We start from the raw sequence: 20469 nt of genomic DNA, 5'->3' as shown, positions 1-20469 counted from the left end.
TTGTGCTGTCCTTATAACTTGTATTCATCAAATAATTGCTCGGAATATGTTCCTATATTGGGACGGCAAATATGGGCGCACTTTCAGGATCTGGTATTACAATGTAATTAATAGATTCGACGCATTTTGAATGTGTAGCTGCCAAATACGTCTATAACTCCATAGAAATATAATCTCAGATTATATAAATATACAATTTACTTCATTTTTTATTAAAAATGGCAGTCATTACCATCTATACAACTGAAAATAGTTGACATAATTGCCAAGAAAATAAATTTCAATAAATTCTGTTTTTAATGAGTTTTAAAATAGTTTTGATTTTGTATTTCTTTTATTAAAGTATGTAGAATATACGATTTGATTTACAAAAATCACATATATAGAGAAAATGTGAAATCAAAAGAGGATATTGGTAATCTCATTTATAGAAATTCCCACTGAATGACGCCGGAAAGACAAGATATCTGAAATTCGTTTGAATATGATAGGTGTAAAAAGTCTATCGATAATGGCATATTTAGGGAGTCTAATTCGAGTATTTAATTTGATTGGACAAGACCATTGGGAAAATATTTGATATAAAGATGTGAATTTACTACCTTTAAAAATTTAACTGGATAAAACAATAATCCAATATATATACGATACGATGATTCAGGCAGAACAAAGGGTTTAGGATCTCACGTGAGTTTCCGGTTCATAATAAGTCCCTAAAACAATCTGTGTAACTCTCAAGAGCTATCATGAACATATAACAAATTATGGTATTGGTAAATTCATATGTTCAGAAAAGTAAAAACTCTATTCGAATAAGTATCACAGGGGCTCTCAATCCGAGGGGAAGAGATTCTGAAGTTGCCAAATACAAGATTTCGCTGAGGGTTGAGATCACCTGTTCACTCCCAAGGGGGTGAATGATTATTTTCTCTTACTCTTTTTACTGTATCTAACATTGACGGTACGTCCATGTTTGAATGCTTTCAAAGATTGCATTGTTGAAATGACGTCATTGGATTGTTTCCGTGACGTCATACATTAGTTGAAAACATGCAAAGAGCACATAAAACTTGTCTCAACCTCAGGATGAGAATATTAGAATCCTCTATCACCTTGGGGTGAGACAGAGGAATCTCAACCCAAGGTTGCCAAACACAAGGCTTTGCCGAAGGTTGAGATCACATGTGTTTGGCAGCTTAAGTATCTTATCATAAAGCTTAAGATTTCCCTGTCTCACTCCCATGAGGGCGAGTGATACTATTTTTCTTACCCTGTTTACCCTCTTATAAATCTAAGATATGGATTACATCTTCTTACCCTGTTTACCCTCTTATAAATCTAAGATAGGGATTACATCTTCTTACCCTGTTTACCCTCTTATAAATCTATGATATGGATTACATCTTCTTACCCTGTTTACCCTCTTATAAATCTAAGATATGGATTACATCTTCTTACCCCGTTTACCCTCTTATAAATCTAAGATTTGGATTACATCTTCTTACCCTGTTTACCCTCTTATAAATCTAAGATAGGGATTACATCTTCTTACCCTGTTTACCCTCTTATAAATCTAAGATATGGATTACATCTTCTTACCCCGTTTACCCTCTTATAAATCTAAGATTGGGATTACATCTTCTTACCCTGTTTACCCTCTTATAAATCTAAGATAGGGATTACATCTTCTTACCCTGTTTACCCTCTTATAAATCTAAGATATGGATTACATCTTCTTACCCTGTTTACCCTCTTATAAATCTAAGATAGGGATTACATCTTCTTACCCTGTTTACCCTCTTATAAATCTAAGATAGGGATTACATCTTCTTACCCTGTTTACCCTCTTATAAATCTAAGATAGGGATTACATCTTCTTACCCTGAAATCTAAGATTGGGATTACATCTTCTTACCCTGTTTACCCTCTTATAAATCTAAGATAGGGATTACATCTTCTTACCCTGTTTACCCTCTTATAAATCTAAGATTGGGATTACATCTTCTTACCCTGTTTACCCTCTTATAAATCTAAGATTGGAATTACATCTTCTTACCCTGTTTACCCTCTTATAAATCTAAGATAGGGATTACATCTTCTTACCCTGTTTACCCTCTTATAAATCTAAGATAGGGATTACATCTTCTTATCCTGTTTACCCTCTTATAAATCTAAGATAGGGATTACATCTTCTTACCCTGTTTACCCTCTTATAAATCTAAGATAGGGATTACATCTTCTTACCCTGTTTACCCTCTTATAAATCTAAGATTGGGATTACATCTTCTTACCCTGTTTACCCTCTTATAAATCTAAGATTGGAATTACATCTTCTTACCCTGTTTACCCTCTTATAAATCTAAGATAGGGATTACATCTTCTTACCCTGTTTACCCTCTTATAAATCTAAGATAGGGATTACATCTTCTTATCCTGTTTACCCTCTTATAAATCTATGATATGGATTACATCTTCTTACCCTGTTTACCCTCTTATAAATCTAAGATATGGATTACATCTTCTTACCCTGTTTACCCTCTTATAAATCTAAGATAGGGATTACATCTTCTTACCTTGTTTACCCTCTTATAAATCTAAGATAGGGATTACATCTTCTTACCCTGTTTACCCTCTTATAAATCTAAGATAGGGATTACATCTTCTTACCCTGTTTACCCTCTTATAAATCTAAGATATGGATTACATCAATGTAAGAAGATGTTGAGATAAAGTGATTGAATTGTCGACTTGGCGTCTTTTTATTGTCGCTGTGACGTCATGCTATTGTTGACATGACGAAATGCCATTGTTTAGAGTGTGCAAAGAGCACACGTAGCTTGCCTCAAACTAGGGCGAGATTTGAAATTTTCACACCAGTAAAATTGTTGATATCCCTGTCAAGGGTAAGAGAAAATATAATCTCACATCGGTGAAATTATGGATATCCAAGTCTAGGGTAAGAAAAAATAAAATATCGCACATGTCTATATATATATCTTCGATTAGGAAATGAAGTAAGCGTATACAGGTAAGGTAAACTGAATTCTATACATCAAATCGGGCATATTGATCATTTAATCTATCAAACAAATAAAAACGATAACAATACTAAAAAATAACAATAAGGATATGTAAGGTGTTGATATAAATCTAGTATCATATGATTGACTAAAGTTATGAAGGGTTTTAAATGATAAAACTATCTGAACCCCGAGTACAATTGATTAGATGTCTACATTTAAAGGGTCTTCATGCAAAACAGTTTTTTGTTCCTGGTTTTTTTTTTTTCATATTTTGCCTTCGTTATATCGATTTTTAGTTAGAATTACGGTTTTCTAATTGTGCCGTTATTCCATGTTGTTGATGATGGGGTTCTTATATGTTTATTATTCCTATATCAGTCAGACCTCTGAATATAAAGTTTAAGTTTCTCTTCCTGAATAATTAAAGCCATCATGATCAGGTTCGAAAAAAAATCAAAATACCGGTATAATCGAAAAACAATAGCAAAAAACTAAATATCATTACAACATTCCCCATTTTAACAGAATAGAGGAATGAGTGTGAAGAACGTCACACATATGGATGATACAATGTATGTACAACTTATACTACATGTATACCGTAAAACAAAATTTAAAAGCTATTGCGTAGAGTAAATATGATATGTTTTAGCCGTTTACGTGATGGCTTGTTGTGTTAAGTCAGTCTGTGAAACACTCATAGGTCCAAAGTTCAAATTCTGGGAAGATGATAATAAACTGTTCGTTTCCACAACGGATCTGGTAATTTGACCGTTTGCTTGTGACGTCACGACGGTTAAGAAGTTAATCTGTGGTGATGACTGTGTATGATTAAGAGAAGATGTCGTTATCTCTATTGAATCTCCTGAACTGTTTCTACTTCTTCCTTCCCCCGTCAATAAGTTTTCTGAATCTCCCATGCTGTGGATTTGGTTGAATCTACTGTTGGGACTTCGTTCTCGATGGGATCGTGAGCGCCGGGTACGTATATTTGTATGCTGGATGTCACCACCTACGTAATACAATGGGAGTTGATTGGGCATCCTGCACATTTGTTTGATCTCGTCAGCAAAACAGCACACAATGAATAAGAGAAAGAAACATACACCAAATGGAATCATCAAAATGAGGCTGAGAGATTCCATTCCCATGACGCATTACGTTTGTTTTAATTCACAGTCAAATATCATTTATACCCCATGTCAAATGAACCTGTGATCTTCCACACCACCTGAACAGGTACAATTATGTATTATCAAAGGTTTCACGCTGGTTTCCTTCTGACTTATGGTCCGTCTAGTGATGATAAGGTGCAGTGATGTTAAGTTTTACTGTAGCGACTGGTACTAGGAACGTTTTTGGACATCAAAACATTTTGTCTGAAAAAGTAAGAGAAGTTTAATTATAAAGTACCCAACAGAAATTATAATTAAGCCTGAATAGTATGATATATATACATGGCCAACATTCAAATTAAGATTTATTAATTGTAAGAAGATAATTCACACTTAGTTTATTTCTGGTGCATACCACATATAATTCAAATATATTTAGAAGTCAGCGGGGAGAAATTTTCGAGATAGCACGAGTATTCAAAGTCATTGAGTATATTTTATTGAGGATTTTTACTGTCAAACCCGATTTTTATTTCGAATTACGCACAGTCTTAGAGTAATACAAGTCCGAGTTAACAAAGTTTAACAGTATTATAAAATAAAAGGCACCAAAAAGTAAACATTCGTAAACCTATTGCACGTTATTTATTTTCTTCAAAATCAATTAGTTTACTATTTAGAGAATATTTTCCGAGGTATCGACAGTAACTGATTCTGACCGACAATGATCGTGTTTTACATGTACTATGGAGGAGGTTTCATAGCATTGACCATCAAAGTTCTTCTGAACTAAAGCGCTATCTGAAAAATTATTGCATCCGACACTTTGGAATTTTGCCTTTCTGGAGATTTCTAGCAAATTAATCAATACTGTCTACAAAAATATCTGAGAAGCCAGGTTATTTCAATACATCACAATATCATACGACTCATTCCAAAAATATTTCGTAATCTAGATAGTAACATATTATATAGAAACAGCTGTTAACCATATCTCATTTACATGTTGACGCATGGAATGCTGTCATTGATGTCGTATTACACTGATATGAATTATGTATTACATTTTAAAACACATAGTCTCATATGAATGAGTTAAAACTGAGGAAAGTATCACTTAATATATATTTTATTGAGCAAAATGTGTCCCTTGTTTGGAAAAAAATGCGATAACGTAAATACTTAGTATTGACATAAAACTCGTTAAATTTTATGTTTACTGTCAAGCTATTCATATCGTCTAACAATTGATTGTCATCAAATGAAAGATGTGAAATGTAATGAATAATTTCATATCTTTGCAAATATACGACATGAAGAAAACATGATAAAATAGGGATATGTCTCTGGATTAATCAAAGTGTTGATATACATCTAACATGTAAATGGAAATATAAATATTACGTATTAACAATAAAAACAGAAAGTTATATATAATGTTCTTATTGGTTTGATATACCATCGATCAGTGTTAAGGATAAGCGAATATAAACATGTAGCCTAGGAAAATATACACAAATCCTCAGCGGGATAGACAGCGCGACGAAATACAGTAAACATAAACCCCGTCGAGGGCCCCTATCGTTAGGTTATTTACTGTATACACATACATTTCTTCTCGCTTTTGCATTGTGTACAGCTACATGTGTCATATTCAGATTATTGATATTATGCTAGCAGATAAATAAGTCAACAAAATAATATTTACATAAATAGCATATACAATAGTAAAGAGAGAATACAACCAGGCTGTAATGTATAATGACTCCCGACACAATCGAGTCAGCTGACGACAGAAAACAACATTATCTCACTACCTATGTACCTACCTCGATATCGACCTGTGTATATAGCCATTGTAGACATAAGATGTCTGTTAAATAAATGTGCTTGGCTGAAGTTTTACATATTCGCCGAATTAGTCCGTTCTCCAAACTAAAAGTTGGTGTGTGCTCCTGCAGCACCAATGTGTTTCACTACATTCAGAATGACGTCACAAATGTCGATTCGCTTTGAGGCCCGATTAATACTTTCATAATAAATATTGCACAGCAATTGGTCATTCTTATATTAAAGGCAGTCGTATATAGATAAGGAATATGACAAAAGCATGTAGAAGCAGCAATAATCATCCATATCATATGTAGCTAATAATTTTCCCATGATAAATATCCGAGCTATAAATATACATTGTGGTATATTGTTAACAACCGATAGGAATTTTCCATTGACCTTGTTTTGTCTATTTATAGTACGTACGCGCAATTATATCTACTAAGTAAACTGGTTTGCTCCCCTAATATCAAGTCTTCGCTTATTAATCTATAAAATGTTTCATTACTTAAATGACTATTTGATGGAAAGCATCTCGAAGAATGTAATGTCATGGTCAGAAACGGGGTTTTCCCCGGAGTGAGGTGCGCCAAGGGGAATTTTTAACAGAATATTTTAAGGTATATCACTTATCAGGTATGACAAATATTTACTACCGTCTTGATATATGGACATATGATATGTTTTAGTCTCATTTTGACACCTGCTTTAGACCAAGGTATTTAAATCAAATCGTGCCAATTTTGCTTCCTGTGTCAATACGAAAATGACACGTTAAAAGAAAACATTGGACAAATAACTCGCATTCTATGGATATATATACAACTAATGAAGATAAAAATGAGTAGACATATAAGATGTCAGTTCTTCGGAGTCCATTACATTTTTTCATATGCAATGATTTATCAAATTTTCATACTTTTGATATGGAATTTTGTAGCCAGCTGATGTAAAATACATTTACAAATAACTGTCTATCGATCCATTTATTTATTTTCAATTCTGAATTATAGCTGCAAAATGTAATTGAAACTGTAACATCCTACGGTTCCTATACTTGATTTGCTTCATATCAGTGTAAAGATGATTGAGTAAAGGTTTCTTATCCGGTTAAGGTATCACATTCATTTTCTTGTTTCATTGTAAAAACAAATGACGTCATCTAACGCTATCAAAATACTTGATACAGTGTCATACTTAGAAAACAATTAAAACACACTCGTCATTTTCCAATTATGCACTAAAATTCCTAAAACAAAATATTTTCATACACAAAACGTAAATTATGCAAACCATTTAATAAGCTGTTTTGCTTTGTTTTGTTTGTTTTGTGAAATCCATGGTTTTAAGACGCTGGATGTTATACAAGCAATGGAGAACGCCGACATAATAAAGAGACTAGAATCGAACTCAAAATACATCCAATAGGGCCAAGGCAAATGAGACCATGCATGTGTTCCCTGAGGATAAGCGTCTTTTGGTTCATTGATGAAATTCGTCATCAAAATCCTGGTCCAAGTCACAATATTCCAATGAGAGTTAGAGTGGTGATAGCGGAACTACTAGGCATATCAACAAGCATTGAAAACGACTTATTTCATATCGCAAAAGAAAATGAAATATTACGATGTCGGCCCATAAAGCATGTTTACGTGCCATGTAAGATACCAAAGATACACATGAATAATATACATATGTAGTACGCGTAAAACGAACTTCATTAACATTAAGAAGCTTCTACTCCTTAATATAGTTCACACAAATCCTTCATGCATATTCATAGACGAGATGGTGGCTTTTACATCATGCTAGTGCAGCATACATCACATTGGGCGGCTAATAAAAGTTAAATGTTTTCTTTTATGCTAATAAATATCATGTTTATTGCCGGGCGTTTAACTTCAGATATATAGCGAATCAATAATTGTTATCGTCGGTTCCATATTTGTTACCTCCCTTTATCCTTAATAAACATTTGCAGTAACTCATATTGAGGAAAATAACATATTTATATATGTAGTTAAACATCGTAACATTCACTATAACAAATGCTTAGTAAATATTTCAAATCAATAGATTCTAATGTAAGAAAAATGGAATTTTTCAATAACTGAAGTATACTGTTTTATTTTAAAATCTATCAAAATTATGATACGGAAATTTATATTCAGAGGGCACGGTATGTCCAAAGGGTATTATATGTGTAGACGTGGCTACTACCTGTTGACACGAACACTGCCCCTGGGTATACAATGCAATTTACATAAGAACTCTGTCTATTTGCACACGAGTTATATATTTACCTTAGTATTTAGTGATTTGGATTATGTAATTCGCATCGTCCCTAGTATATAAAGAAGCAGCGAGACAAGAGACACAGAGAGAGACAGCCTTTGGCCATTGGTGACTGGTCCTCGGGTCAGTCCCGGCCCGTAGGCCGGGCGCGGATACACTTTACAACTCTCTCTCTCATTGGACATACATTGAAAATACCTGACACGTAAATTTTGCAACGTGTATGTAAATAAACATGAAGAAGACGATTCTACGGCGTCATTCATCAATTCATCGACATACAAACAACAACAAAGTATTAAAAACCATTTCATTATATAACGATAGCGATACCTTTGTATCATGGAAACAAAATCTAATTTGATGAGGGTGATAATGATCTGAAGGATCAACATGAAATGTATATGTATACAGATCTGCATTGTGATAGACAAAACGAGAACGTAATGCGTTGGTATAATGTGTTTCTAAATATATCTTCTATCAGAATTTTAAAAGCATGTTTGGATAATACTAAAAATACATTGAATAGAGGTACACAATGTAAATGTGGGTATAGTCATTATATTACTAAGTATATCATTTTCTGTCGGTATGCCAGGTCTATATATATATATAATGTTTTATGATTATATTGAATATGTTTCTATGTTATGGATGAATAACACAAAAAATACTCCTTTTTTTGGGGGGGGGGGGGGGGAGGGGCTGCTTATAGATTCATAACATGAAAATATATTCGAGTTCATCCTTATAATTTACTGTAAAAGTGGAAATATTCGCGGTGTGGAAATTTTCGCTTATTTCGCTATCAGTTAATATCCGCGAAAATTTCCACACGCGAAAATATCCACTTTTACAGTAATTTACTATAAACAGATCTACCTTTATACTTTTCTTTTAGCAAGTTTTATGCCACTGTATCAGCGCAAGTCAAAAGCATTGTTACAAACAGAGACGGTCATTTTTTACAATGTGCGCTGATAACATAATTTTTAGTCAGTGAAAATGCTTATTACAAACAAGATTAAAGTTTAACCAAATCATAAACAGATACATTTAACGTGTACGACACTGAAACACAGGTAGGGAGCGTTACATTATATTAAGTTGAAATTTAAAGTATGCGTGATAAATTAGCATTGTTGTCTGCATGTTGTCAATGGACTACCACATTAGGTTCCTTCAGGAAACTTAGAGGTAAGCCGCTATTTATGTATTTTGACATTTGATGTTGATAGTAACTTAGTTACATTTCTTCCGCTATCAATACATTTATGGCGATTGTGTTACGCACAATACAAATTCTTCATTGTTCACAAGGCATACAATAATGGCACTATAATATTAACACATTTAAAACAAATTAAGAGTTAGATACAGTAGAGTTAAACTTAATCATACTGTACCATACAGCTCTTTCGTACTTCTAGGACTCATCAGTGATGTTAGGGAAATCATATAGCTGTTTCGTCTTTCTAGGACTCGACAATGATGTTAGGGAAATCATATAGTTCTTCATACTTCTAGGACTCGTCAATGATGTTAGAGACATCATGCAACTGTTTCGTCCTTCTAGGATTTGTCAGTGATGCCAGAGACATCATATAGCTGTTTCGTCCTTCTAGGACTTGTTATTGATGCTAAAGGCCTGAGGGACTCATAGGGGCGACCAACAATCTCGAAATAGGTCAAAACAAACATCAAGTTCTTGCGAGTAGATGTTGTGCATACCAAATTCTTATTTCCTGTGTAATATAAAGTTTGACGTGTTCGATGCCTATTGGGATGCCTGAAGGGTTCCGTTGTCATCATCCCAATTCTGATCAATAATAATCGGCTTTGTTATAGACAGCGACTTTACTGTAATACAATTTCTTGTAAATATTGAGAAGGTAACCTTAAAAACTTAATAAAATGAAAATACATATAATTTCAAAATATGCATCCTGAAATGTATTTAGATAGTAAACATAACGATAAAATCACTGTTATTTACTTATATTGATTTTTTAATTGAACTTTAATATGTGCAGCATGACAAGGCAAGACACTTTACCCTGAAATCGCTATGGATGGTATGCGACAGGCCTCCCGTATGTTCTTCAGTGAGGTAGTCGCCTACAAGGCTCGTTTAATAACATCAAATGTCATACGAAATAAAAACTCAGTATCTAGATATATATTGATTGAAGTTACTGACGCAAAAAAAACGTTTTAAAGAATAGCGGTAGTACCTCGACTTATACAACACATGTGAAACCCATGGTAATGATATATACAGGGAATTTGACTTAAAGCGATTCATCTTTTCAAGACAATAATTGTATTTGTTCTCCAAAGCTAGACAATAGGAGACCATAATATTGATTATTCGAATGAGGTTACTACATGTAATTCAACGGTACTAAGTGAGGCGTATCGATATATTATCTAAATTACGCAAAAAAATGATGTTGAACAGTTTTGTTTGTTACTTTTCATTTTATTTCAGTACATTGAATTTTCGATACATTTAACTTGAGTCTGAAAATACACTGTATAATACAGCATGACATGGGGTATCCATGTGTCGTGAGCAATATCAGTTATTGTCCATGCAGCTTTGACGTAATGTTTATTTGTCCCTTCAAATAAAGTGAATCTGAGTACTTTTTAGCTCGTCTCTTCGGAAGTGAGGGAGAGCTTATGTTGTCACCCCGGTATCGGCGTCAGCGTCGGCGTTGGTTTTTCAAATGTTAATTTTTGGAGCAAGTGTCGAAAGGCATAGTAATGTATGGTAATATGGTCCCTGTGGGGGTTAAACTATCCCCTGCCGGAGTCAAACTTAAAGATTTTTTTGGGGGAAAACAGATTTTTCAAATTTTGGACTTAGAACATTTCCGCATTTTGGTGCAAGAGTTATAAGATTTTAATAAATCACTTTATAATTGTACTAGGGTGCTGACATTTGGCAATAAAGTTCCTCTGGAGTAAGACTATCCCTTCCTGGAGTAAAACTAAAAAGAAATTGAATTTTTTTCTTTTTTCTTTTTAAAATTTTTGGACTTAGAACATTTCTGCGTTAAGATTTTGGTACGACTATCGGAAAGCATAGTAATGCATGGTATAAGGTCCATGTGGGGGTAAAACTATCACTTGCCGGAGTTAAACTGAAAGATTTGTTGGGGGGGGGGGGGGGGGGGGGGGGGGACCAGATTTTTTTGTGCAAGTGTTGAAAGCTATCAACACATCACTTAATACTTGTACTAGGGTGGTGAAATTTGGTAAAAGAGTCCGTCTTAAGTTACACTATCCCTTCTTGGAGTGAAACTGGGAAAAAAAACAGTGTATGAAAATTGGACAATCTATATGGCTCCACATTTTTCAAGGGAGACAACTCTCATTAGGATAATTTAATTATAAAATAAAATAAAAGAAATACGTCCAATAGCACACAATACACAATCTGATCAAGTGAACAATATAGATATCATTAATGCAAATTTAGAGACCATACTAATTAATATATTAATAATTATTTATTGACAAACATTTGCGAGACGAGCTATGCTGTTCTCCAACAGCTCTTGTTACCATTGCCCTCACCTTGTCAATTAAAGAATGGTGATGATATTAAGGTATTTTATATAAAAAAAAAAATAGGTTAACAAATACTAAATGACCCTTATGTTGGCCCCACCTTTTGAACAATATAATTAAAGCCCATTGTCTTTGGTATGTCTTTGCCATTTAAATTAGCATAGCTCCGTCGTCTAGCCAAACGTATACAGCTATTGGTATCCTAATTTCAATCCTGTTTAATTGCGGCACGCCAGAACCACCTGTTCGCTGAAGACAATAGTATCTGTGATCAGAGAGTCCGAAATTTGAAGACAACAATGGACGAACCGTTACAAATGAATGACCTCGTCTGTAGATCGACCTCCTCTTCCTGTGGCAGCACGAATACAACGGACTCCAGTCTCGACAACAAGTTGTTGGCGGATAGCGGGTGCCAGGCTGGAAGAAGTTTTGTTGACGGCATCAGCAGCGAGAAAGCAGAAGTACACGCTCCATTTATTGTGCCTCAAGAAGAGCCTTTAAAAACACCTGGGATGTCCCGTACAACTATATCTACGAGTAGACCTACCTCTCCACATGTGGAGTCTGTTGTAAGAAAAGACGGTGCCCCGGAAAAACTCTCTCGGACGAACAAAGACGGACATAACGAAAAAGATAAAAACATGGATACCGCCAATAAAGATACGGGGACAGAAAAGGGTATCGAGTCGATAGCTACGAGTTTCTTGCAGGCAAACGACACTTCGGATCTCCGACTGGTATGTGGAGGTAAACCTCTGTATGTATCAAGAATTGTATTGTCTATTGTTTCGCCCGTGCTGAAGCAAATGTTCGACAGTAGGTCACGAGAACTGAGTGTTATCGAGATCCCGTTACCAGGGAAATCCTTCGACGACATCTTGGAATTTCTCTGCTGTGTTTACCCAGATAAATTGAAACCAGTGAATGGTAAGTGACGTCATATCCTGTTAACTCTAGTTATTGAGTAGATATTGATGTTACCGGTTTTAATTTAATTTAGTTTAATTTAATTTAGTTTAATTTAATTTAATTTTAATTTAATTTAATTTAATTTAATTAATTCCTACTAGTAGTAGGCAGTCTACAGAATATCGAACACACCGTCTGTATCGATTTCGAAGTGCTATGAGTAGTATAGAGAGGAGTACTGCTATGAAGGTAACCGCATACACACTGCAACAGATTGTGCTAAAAGCTAAAACTAGAACATTGTCTACTGCTAAATTTATCACAGAATATGAGCATGTCCCGGTGCTAATTATGACCGAACATATAAACATCATGTAGCTCTGTAAGACTACAGTGATGACGACAAACTAATCATTAAACCTCTGTGCGTTTAATGTGTGACGATCGAGACTTTTTCATTTATTTCTAGCTGTGGCATTTTAACCGTCCCAAACCTAGTATCAAGTATCTTTTAGTTTTAAAAATTAATGAAGAAAAAGGAAATTTGGATTGGCGATAATTCTATTTAATCTAAAATCGAAACGTGATATGATGTTCGCGTTTTGCCAAACCATTTCTCCTGATGATTTACTAACTTAAAAACAATGTTACCCTTTAAGAACAGAATAAGTTAGCATGTGTTCCTGCTACCCTATCTTCTGTTTATAACAATACACTATTGTTTCCTTGTAGAGATATTTATAACTAGGCATGTGTATAAACTGTTTTTGTGTACCCTTATAGACACACGACAACAATTCAATAAAGGCTATAGACAACATAACCTATCTACAATAATCGGCTTTGTAATAGATAGATGTTGTGACAGAATCCTAATAAACAATCCTATAAACCATACACTGTAACAACCAAACACAGTATTTAAATATCCAACAAAGAGTGCACTCACACGTGTAAATACTTAAACATTGAATCTGAGTAGCAGAACTGTTAGCTTTACGAAGCGAAAACAAACATTGAGGAATATATTATCTTGTTAATATTCTAGATTTATTTATAATTGTTTTGGCTGTCGTGAATCAGATAATTAAGAGGGGCGTCGCTTTTAAAGTCAGTTTATATTGTTTGATAAAGCATGCTGACAGAACTGGGTACGTTCAGATAGTTCATGATAAATGAAGAAATATATACTACATGATCTGTATCTTCATGTACGTAAGTATACTTTAATCCAGATCTATCTTTTTATCGGCTGGGAACATCTGTGTATTCGGCAGCTCCTCTTTGAATTTAAATCAAACACAGGTCACATGTGAAGGCGAGTCAACACAAAAGATTTTTTTTTTTTTTTTGTAGTTAAATCTGTTGAAATACACAGTATGAATTTATATTCCATTAAGCATATTCAAATTTTGATACACAATTAATTTAAGAATAAAAATAATGTGTATAAACAGTTTTAGGAGACTTTCATTTTTCAGATATTTCCTTATGATAAAGATGCGCAAATTAAAAAAAAAAAAAAAAAGATATTTGAATATGTGTGTTGATTATTTAAGAATTAAATTTTTTTTTCTGATTTTCAGTCTAAATTATCGAGAAAATATCACTCACGTTATTTATCTAACCATTTAAGTAAACTACATATGCAATTATATTTCACACAGATAGGTCACCATGGATACAACAGAAAATACTTATTATGAAAACAGTAAATTATGAAAACACTATGTAAAAGTAAAAACAGACCAGCTCACGGATTACATGTCACATTCAAATATGTAGAACAAAAACAAAAAAAACAAAAAACTTTGATCTGGCGATCAGGCATTTTTTTAAAGCAATGTTTCAGGGCGGAAAACACTAAAATAATCTTACAGTTGATATGTTAATCTACACTATTTTGTTCCCTAAATGTCTACGTCACTTCATTGTAACCGATTGTTTCTATTTTATGCAATATCTTTGACAGAAAACAATGTAATGATCCTTCTGGACCTAGCGATGGAGTATAAGGTGGCCAGTTTGACACTGCGATGTGAACAATACCTTCTTGACGAGTTAAACCGGAACCGGAAATGCATATCTCCAGACAAGTTGGTCAAGACGATCCAACTGGCAGATCAATACGGGTTGGGGAGTGTCCAACAACAGTGTTTTGATATAGCTACCCGTACATCCTCAGATTTATTGGAAAATGTGCAAGGATTCTGGGATTTATCACACGTTCACACCGCCACTATATTTCTACAGAGATTAAAATTATTCGAATCGGCCTCTAAAAAGGTTGGCAAACGTCTGACGGAAGTGGAGGCACACTGTAGTCTGTATCATAAAAACGATCGATGGGGAGATAGTTTATGTAACAAGTGTTTGGCGAGTGTTGGTAAAGTAGCCGCCGTGGAATTAGCACAGTTGTAAAATGTATGACGTCATATTAATATATACCTAAAGACCCAAAAACAAAAGACAGGGAGACGGCGATGTTGCAATTTAAAATAGTGAGTGTTTTTGTGTTACCCTGAGGACCGTGAAAATATGACTGTTCACGCTTGTTGTCTGAGATGATTATTCTCTCTGAAAATGTTGAATTATAAAATGCGATGTTATGTTGGGGATGGGAGATGGGAGGTTGGCGTAGAATTCAAAAATAGATATTGTCTATGTCAAAATAATTGAATGTCTGCAATGTAATACAATAGATTCAAGTTAAAACTTTGAGTATGCATTATAATTCATTGTCGCTAGATGGCCATTCAATATTCAAAAATATATTTATGCATATATTTAGTCGGTTTGCACGGGTTCCGGTTTATAGAGCTCTGACCACGTTGGTTTTAGACCCATACCTATTCCTTCAGTTAAATGATGACGGTTTTCAGAATAGACAGATTCCGGATTATACAGGTTTTACTTACTACATATGTCGAACCAAACAATGCACTCGGAATAATCAAGGATCCGCATTAGACAGGGATTGGTTTTGACAAGTGATACTTCATTAGATTTGTCATGAATGTGTTATGGCGATGTCTGCTGTATAAATTATGCTGTTGATGATCTAATCAGGTTATTATAATTATCATAACATCAATTTGTTTCATTAGCTGTTAATATCTTAAATCAATATATTTTGAGTTAAAATAATCGTAATGGTTGTTAAGGGCCACGATACCTTTTTACATCTGAATTTACACCTTATTAGAATTGTGTACATCTGTCAGTCCTTGATTTCTTTGAAATGAAGCATTAAAACAAAAACATAAATAGCGTATTATCTTAATTTTGTGTTTTCCGTTAAATCTTATGACGTTTCTTAATTAATTTGCTTTGACACGGACAAATTAATCTATTGGATTTACTCTTTAGTGCCTTTTTCTGGCACTTAAATACCGGTATTCATAAAAAATATATATACATTTATTTATTATTTCATTATCAGTAGTATGCTTTTTGAGGAATGGAAACTATGAAAGAAGTCAAGTTACTAATACCTAAAACAGAAAATATCTAATCAAACCTGCCAGGTGAGTTTGAAGAGTTATATCTATATAATAAGTGTAATTAAATGTATTGTTTTCATCTGTTGTTATTCTATCATTATTTCATCCGTGATATCATATTATATCATATTATATTATATTTTATTATATTATACTTTATCAAAATTATAACATTATATTATTAAATAAATCTAAGTACCGCGGATTACAATAATACTGTCTTGCATCGGGCAATGTTTAAAACATATCTGTAGGAAAATTAGGTACATTTATCAGTGATAGTGATATTACTGATATTGAAAGCATCTACAATCGATTTACCAAATAGTTTAAAGTTGATTGTTTGGTTTGTTTGTTTAGAAATTGATGTCCTTGCCGAACATTTGAAGGTCCAAACACCTTTCAAATGTTCCCAATAAACGTTCATTATTCTTATTGATTATCAGTAAAGAGCGCCAACATATTGGCTAGAGTGAACACTTAAATGGCCTGAGTATAGTAAAACTATAGTGTAAACAGATTCCTGATTGCTATGTAACTAGTTGAGGATGTGCCTAGTTCAGGCGTGAAGAGTTAATGGTAAAGTGTTTGTTGCTTTTGTATTTAAATGCCGTTTATCGGAGTCGAACTTTCCTTTGTTTTCCTTTGTTTTAACAACATCGCAACAGCTCATGTCAAACGAGGATTGGTTTTCAAAGGAACCCCAGCAGATAAAAAAATGGAATAGAGGGTAAGACAGAAACGAATGGAAAATAAAAAGTTTTGCAGTATTAGGCAGCAGATCAATTTCAGACTCTTCGTTGACCCTTCCGACGAAGACACCAAACGCCCCTATTCCGCAGAGGTACACTTCAATAGGTGGCATTCTAGAACGTTCACCAGTGTTCCCAAAACAGCAGACATCCAGAAGATATAGAAGAAACCTGAAAAGAGTGAGGGCACAGTTAGTCATTTCCCTAACGATGTGTAGTGACACCACAACCCAGCCCCATTATCTGTCATTGTACATACAACACGATTCCATTGATTACTAAAACCCTCACGGAAGTTTGTCTGTTGTTCAAGTGTTACGGACCCTCTTTTGGTAATATTTCCCGTTCTTAATCATAATTTTCGTTCTAATGGCAATCTATAGTTTTTTTCGTAATATAAAATAGTCATGTGTTTATAACGTTTCTTTAAGTTGATAACAGTGTCGGTAGCTGGATTTCTTAAAAGTATTATTTCGCTTTAATATAATTTCATGGTACGTCATTGTAATGTCATATCAGGACACGTGACTGTAATGTCATATCACGGCACGTCACTGTAATGTCATATCACGGCACGTCACTGTAATGTCATATCACGCCACGTCACTTTAATGTTTTATTATACCTCAGACTTGTATCACAGCTTCTGATTAGTGAAAACCATGTCACGTGATTAAAAACATTCGTTATGTCAACCACAACTTTCCAAATAATTCATTATTGACTTGCTGTCGCTTTCGAAACATCATGTCACCCTCTGAATATCATAATGTCACCCTCTCGTGAGCCCTCCAAAATCGTTATGTCACCCTCTCGTGAGCCCCAACTCGGAACTCTCTTCCGTAACGTCTTCAAAAGTAGTCGAATCAGAGAATCCGAGAATTCTGCTTGACAACAACAATGGCTGCCGGCGGACGCTATCGTCTGCCAACAGAGGAGGAATTGGCGAAATTATTGCAAGAAAAGGATTCTAAAAACACCAAAAGGGTCATCAATGGGGCCGTGGATTCCTTTAGACATTTCCTATCTGCAACAGGTAGGCCTAGACCAAGGATTGTGAAAACTTCGACGTCCATACATTGAAAGTTCGACTGGGAGAATTTTATTCCGGGTCCAGAAAGACGATGGGGTAACTAGGTTACCTCTTAAAAACTTTTCTTAAAAACTGTTGATAGTAATAAATAAACTTATTGATACCCAAATTAATTCACTTATGTTTTTTTCGGTATAATAAAACAATTACTGCCCTTGTTCCGGGTTGACATGAATATTTGCCCACCCTTGAGGTGTCATGTCACCCTCGGGCTACGCCCTCGGGTGACATGACACCTCTCGGGTGGTCAAATATTCATGTCAACCCGGAACAAGGGCAATAATTCTATAATATCACGGCACCGTCACTGTAATGTCATATCACGGCACGTCACTGTAATGTCATATCACGACACGTCATTCTATTATCATATCACGACACGTCACTGTAATGTTACACCCCCGGGACGACAATTGGGAATTTTCCATCATGCATCCCGTAAAAGGGCAATAAACGCACGTTACTGTAATTTAAATTTTAACCCGCACCATGGGAATTTTCTTTTTCAGGCCGGGCACTTTATTGGGTTTAATTACGGCCGGCAATGTTTTAAAGTCCCTATCATCAAGCACCTCACGGGAATGGTTTTATCACGAGAGACTTTTTTGAAAAGGATCTTTAAATTTACGGCCTTGTAATTTTCATATCACGGGCCCGTCATGTAATGTCAATCCGGCACCTCAACCGTAAATTTAATTACACTTTACTGGGAAAGTCCTTTCCCCCAAATTACGGGAATGTCAGATCACCAAGTAAATTTTTTTTTATCACGGGGCACTTAATGTAACCCTAAACAAGGGACATAAAAATTTAAAATTTTTTTTCAAGGCAATTCATAAGTCTATCACCCCGTCCCCTTAATCCAAACAAAGGGGCAACCTCACTTAATGTTTAGATCACGAACCCTAATTTTTGTAAATCACGGACACGTTAATGGGAAAGTCATAAAAACACACGGACCGTAATTTTAATTTTCAACACTTTAGTGTAAGTCTTTTCAACCCCAGCCCCTTAAAGTCATATAAAGGCCCCTTAAGGGAAGTCATATCACGGGCCTTTTTTTTAATTTAAACACGGCAGGGAATTTTAATGTCAATCACGGCCCCTCCCCTGTAATGGGAAAACACCCGGGACCTCCCCTGTTAAAGAAAATCACGGCAAATCACGGGAATTATCAATTTACACCGTAAATTTAAGTATATCACCGGGGCCCACTGTAATGTCAATTTAGGACATTTACTGTAAAGTATATCACGGCACCTCCCCGTAATTTTATCACGACCCCGGTTTACTGTTAAATTTATTTTCACGGCAAATTTACTGTAGGTCATTTTCACGGCACCTCACTGTTAAAGTAAATCACGGGCCCTTCAATTTAAAGTTCCCCTATCACGGCAACCCTTTAAATGTCAAACCCGGGCATCCTTTTAATTTAAATTTACGGCACCTTTTACTGTTTAATTTATATCAAGGCAGGGAAAGGAATGTCCATAAAGGCCCCTCAATGTAATGCCCCTACAGAAACCGGGCTTTAAAGTTTTTAATTTCCCCGGGACGACCCCCTTGAAAGTCAATTTTCACACCGGGCCCCCACTGTAAAAATCAATAAAGGCCCTTTACTGGGTTGGCATACCACGCCCCGGGCACTGTAATTCATTTTCACGGAACCCGTTAATTTAAAAGTTAAAATCACGGCACCCACTGTAATGTCCCTATCACGGGGAATCAAATGTTGTCATACACGGCACCCACTGTAATGGCATTAAAGGCACCTCACTTAAAGTTTATATCCCCCCCTTTCCCTTTTAAATTTTTAAACACGGATCCAAAGTAAGGCCCTAAACACGGACCTCCCCCTGTTAATGTCATATCACGGAAATCACTGAATGTTAATCAACCCCGTCATTTTAATTTTCATTCACGACAACCCTTAATGTCATATCACCGGCCCCACCTGTAAGGGCATTTCAGGGGCCCTTCTTTTTTTGTCATATCCGGGATGCATGTAATGTCCCTATCACCGGGACCCCCTTAAGTCAAAAATTTTCCCGGGACTTTACTGTTAAAAGTTTTATATCACGACACCTCACTTAATATCATATCAACCGGGGCCCCTGTTGGGGGTTTTCAAAACTTACCGGGGGTGTTCAAACAACCCCGACATTTTAATTAAAAATCACGGCACCTCACTGAAAAGTAATCAGGGACTTTACTTAATTTAAAATCCACGGCAGTCACTGTAATTCATAACGGGACCTCAAAGTAAGTTATATCACGCCCTCAAAGTTTAAAGCATATCCCGACACGTTTTTTACTATCAAATCACTTAAACCCTTTTGCGGGGGAATGTAAAATTTACGG

The 20469-nt window shown here is 35.0% G+C and overlaps 1 protein-coding gene and 1 long non-coding RNA gene across 2 annotated transcripts; one reads left to right on the top strand and one right to left on the bottom strand.

The window, feature by feature from the left end:
* Positions 1–2453: 2453 nt before the first annotated feature.
* Positions 2454–6333, bottom strand: LOC117317570. Its single transcript, XR_004530198.1, has 3 exons — positions 5968–6333; positions 2668–4402; positions 2454–2573 (listed from the first exon to the last, which is right to left on the bottom strand). It is a non-coding gene; the product is annotated as an uncharacterized LOC117317570 (long non-coding RNA).
* A 5704-nt stretch (positions 6334–12037) lies between these two features.
* LOC117317569 lies at positions 12038–16240 on the top strand. The gene is made up of 2 exons (XM_033872404.1): positions 12038–12778; positions 14733–16240. The coding sequence occupies exons 1-2, from the start codon at positions 12148–12150 to the stop codon at positions 15179–15181; spliced, it is 1080 nt and encodes a 359-aa protein (XP_033728295.1). The 5' UTR covers positions 12038–12147; the 3' UTR covers positions 15182–16240.
* Positions 16241–20469: the final 4229 nt, after the last annotated feature.

Source organism: Pecten maximus, chromosome 19, assembly GCF_902652985.1.
Source record: "Pecten maximus chromosome 19, xPecMax1.1, whole genome shotgun sequence".
Classification (NCBI taxonomy): Eukaryota; Metazoa; Mollusca; class Bivalvia; order Pectinida; family Pectinidae; genus Pecten; species Pecten maximus.
Note: the sequence above shows the minus strand (reverse complement) of the source record. Positions and strands in the feature narration are given on the sequence as shown.

Bases quoted from the DNA above. Each gene is read 5' to 3' on its own strand.
- LOC117317569 (XM_033872404.1), top strand. From the start codon at position 12,148: ATGGACGAACCGTTACAAATGAATGACCTCGTCTGTAGATCGACCTCC. The intron at 12,779-14,732 runs GTAAGTGACGTC...TATCTTTGACAG, and splicing joins TAAATTGAAACCAGTGAATG to AAAACAATGTAATGATCCTT.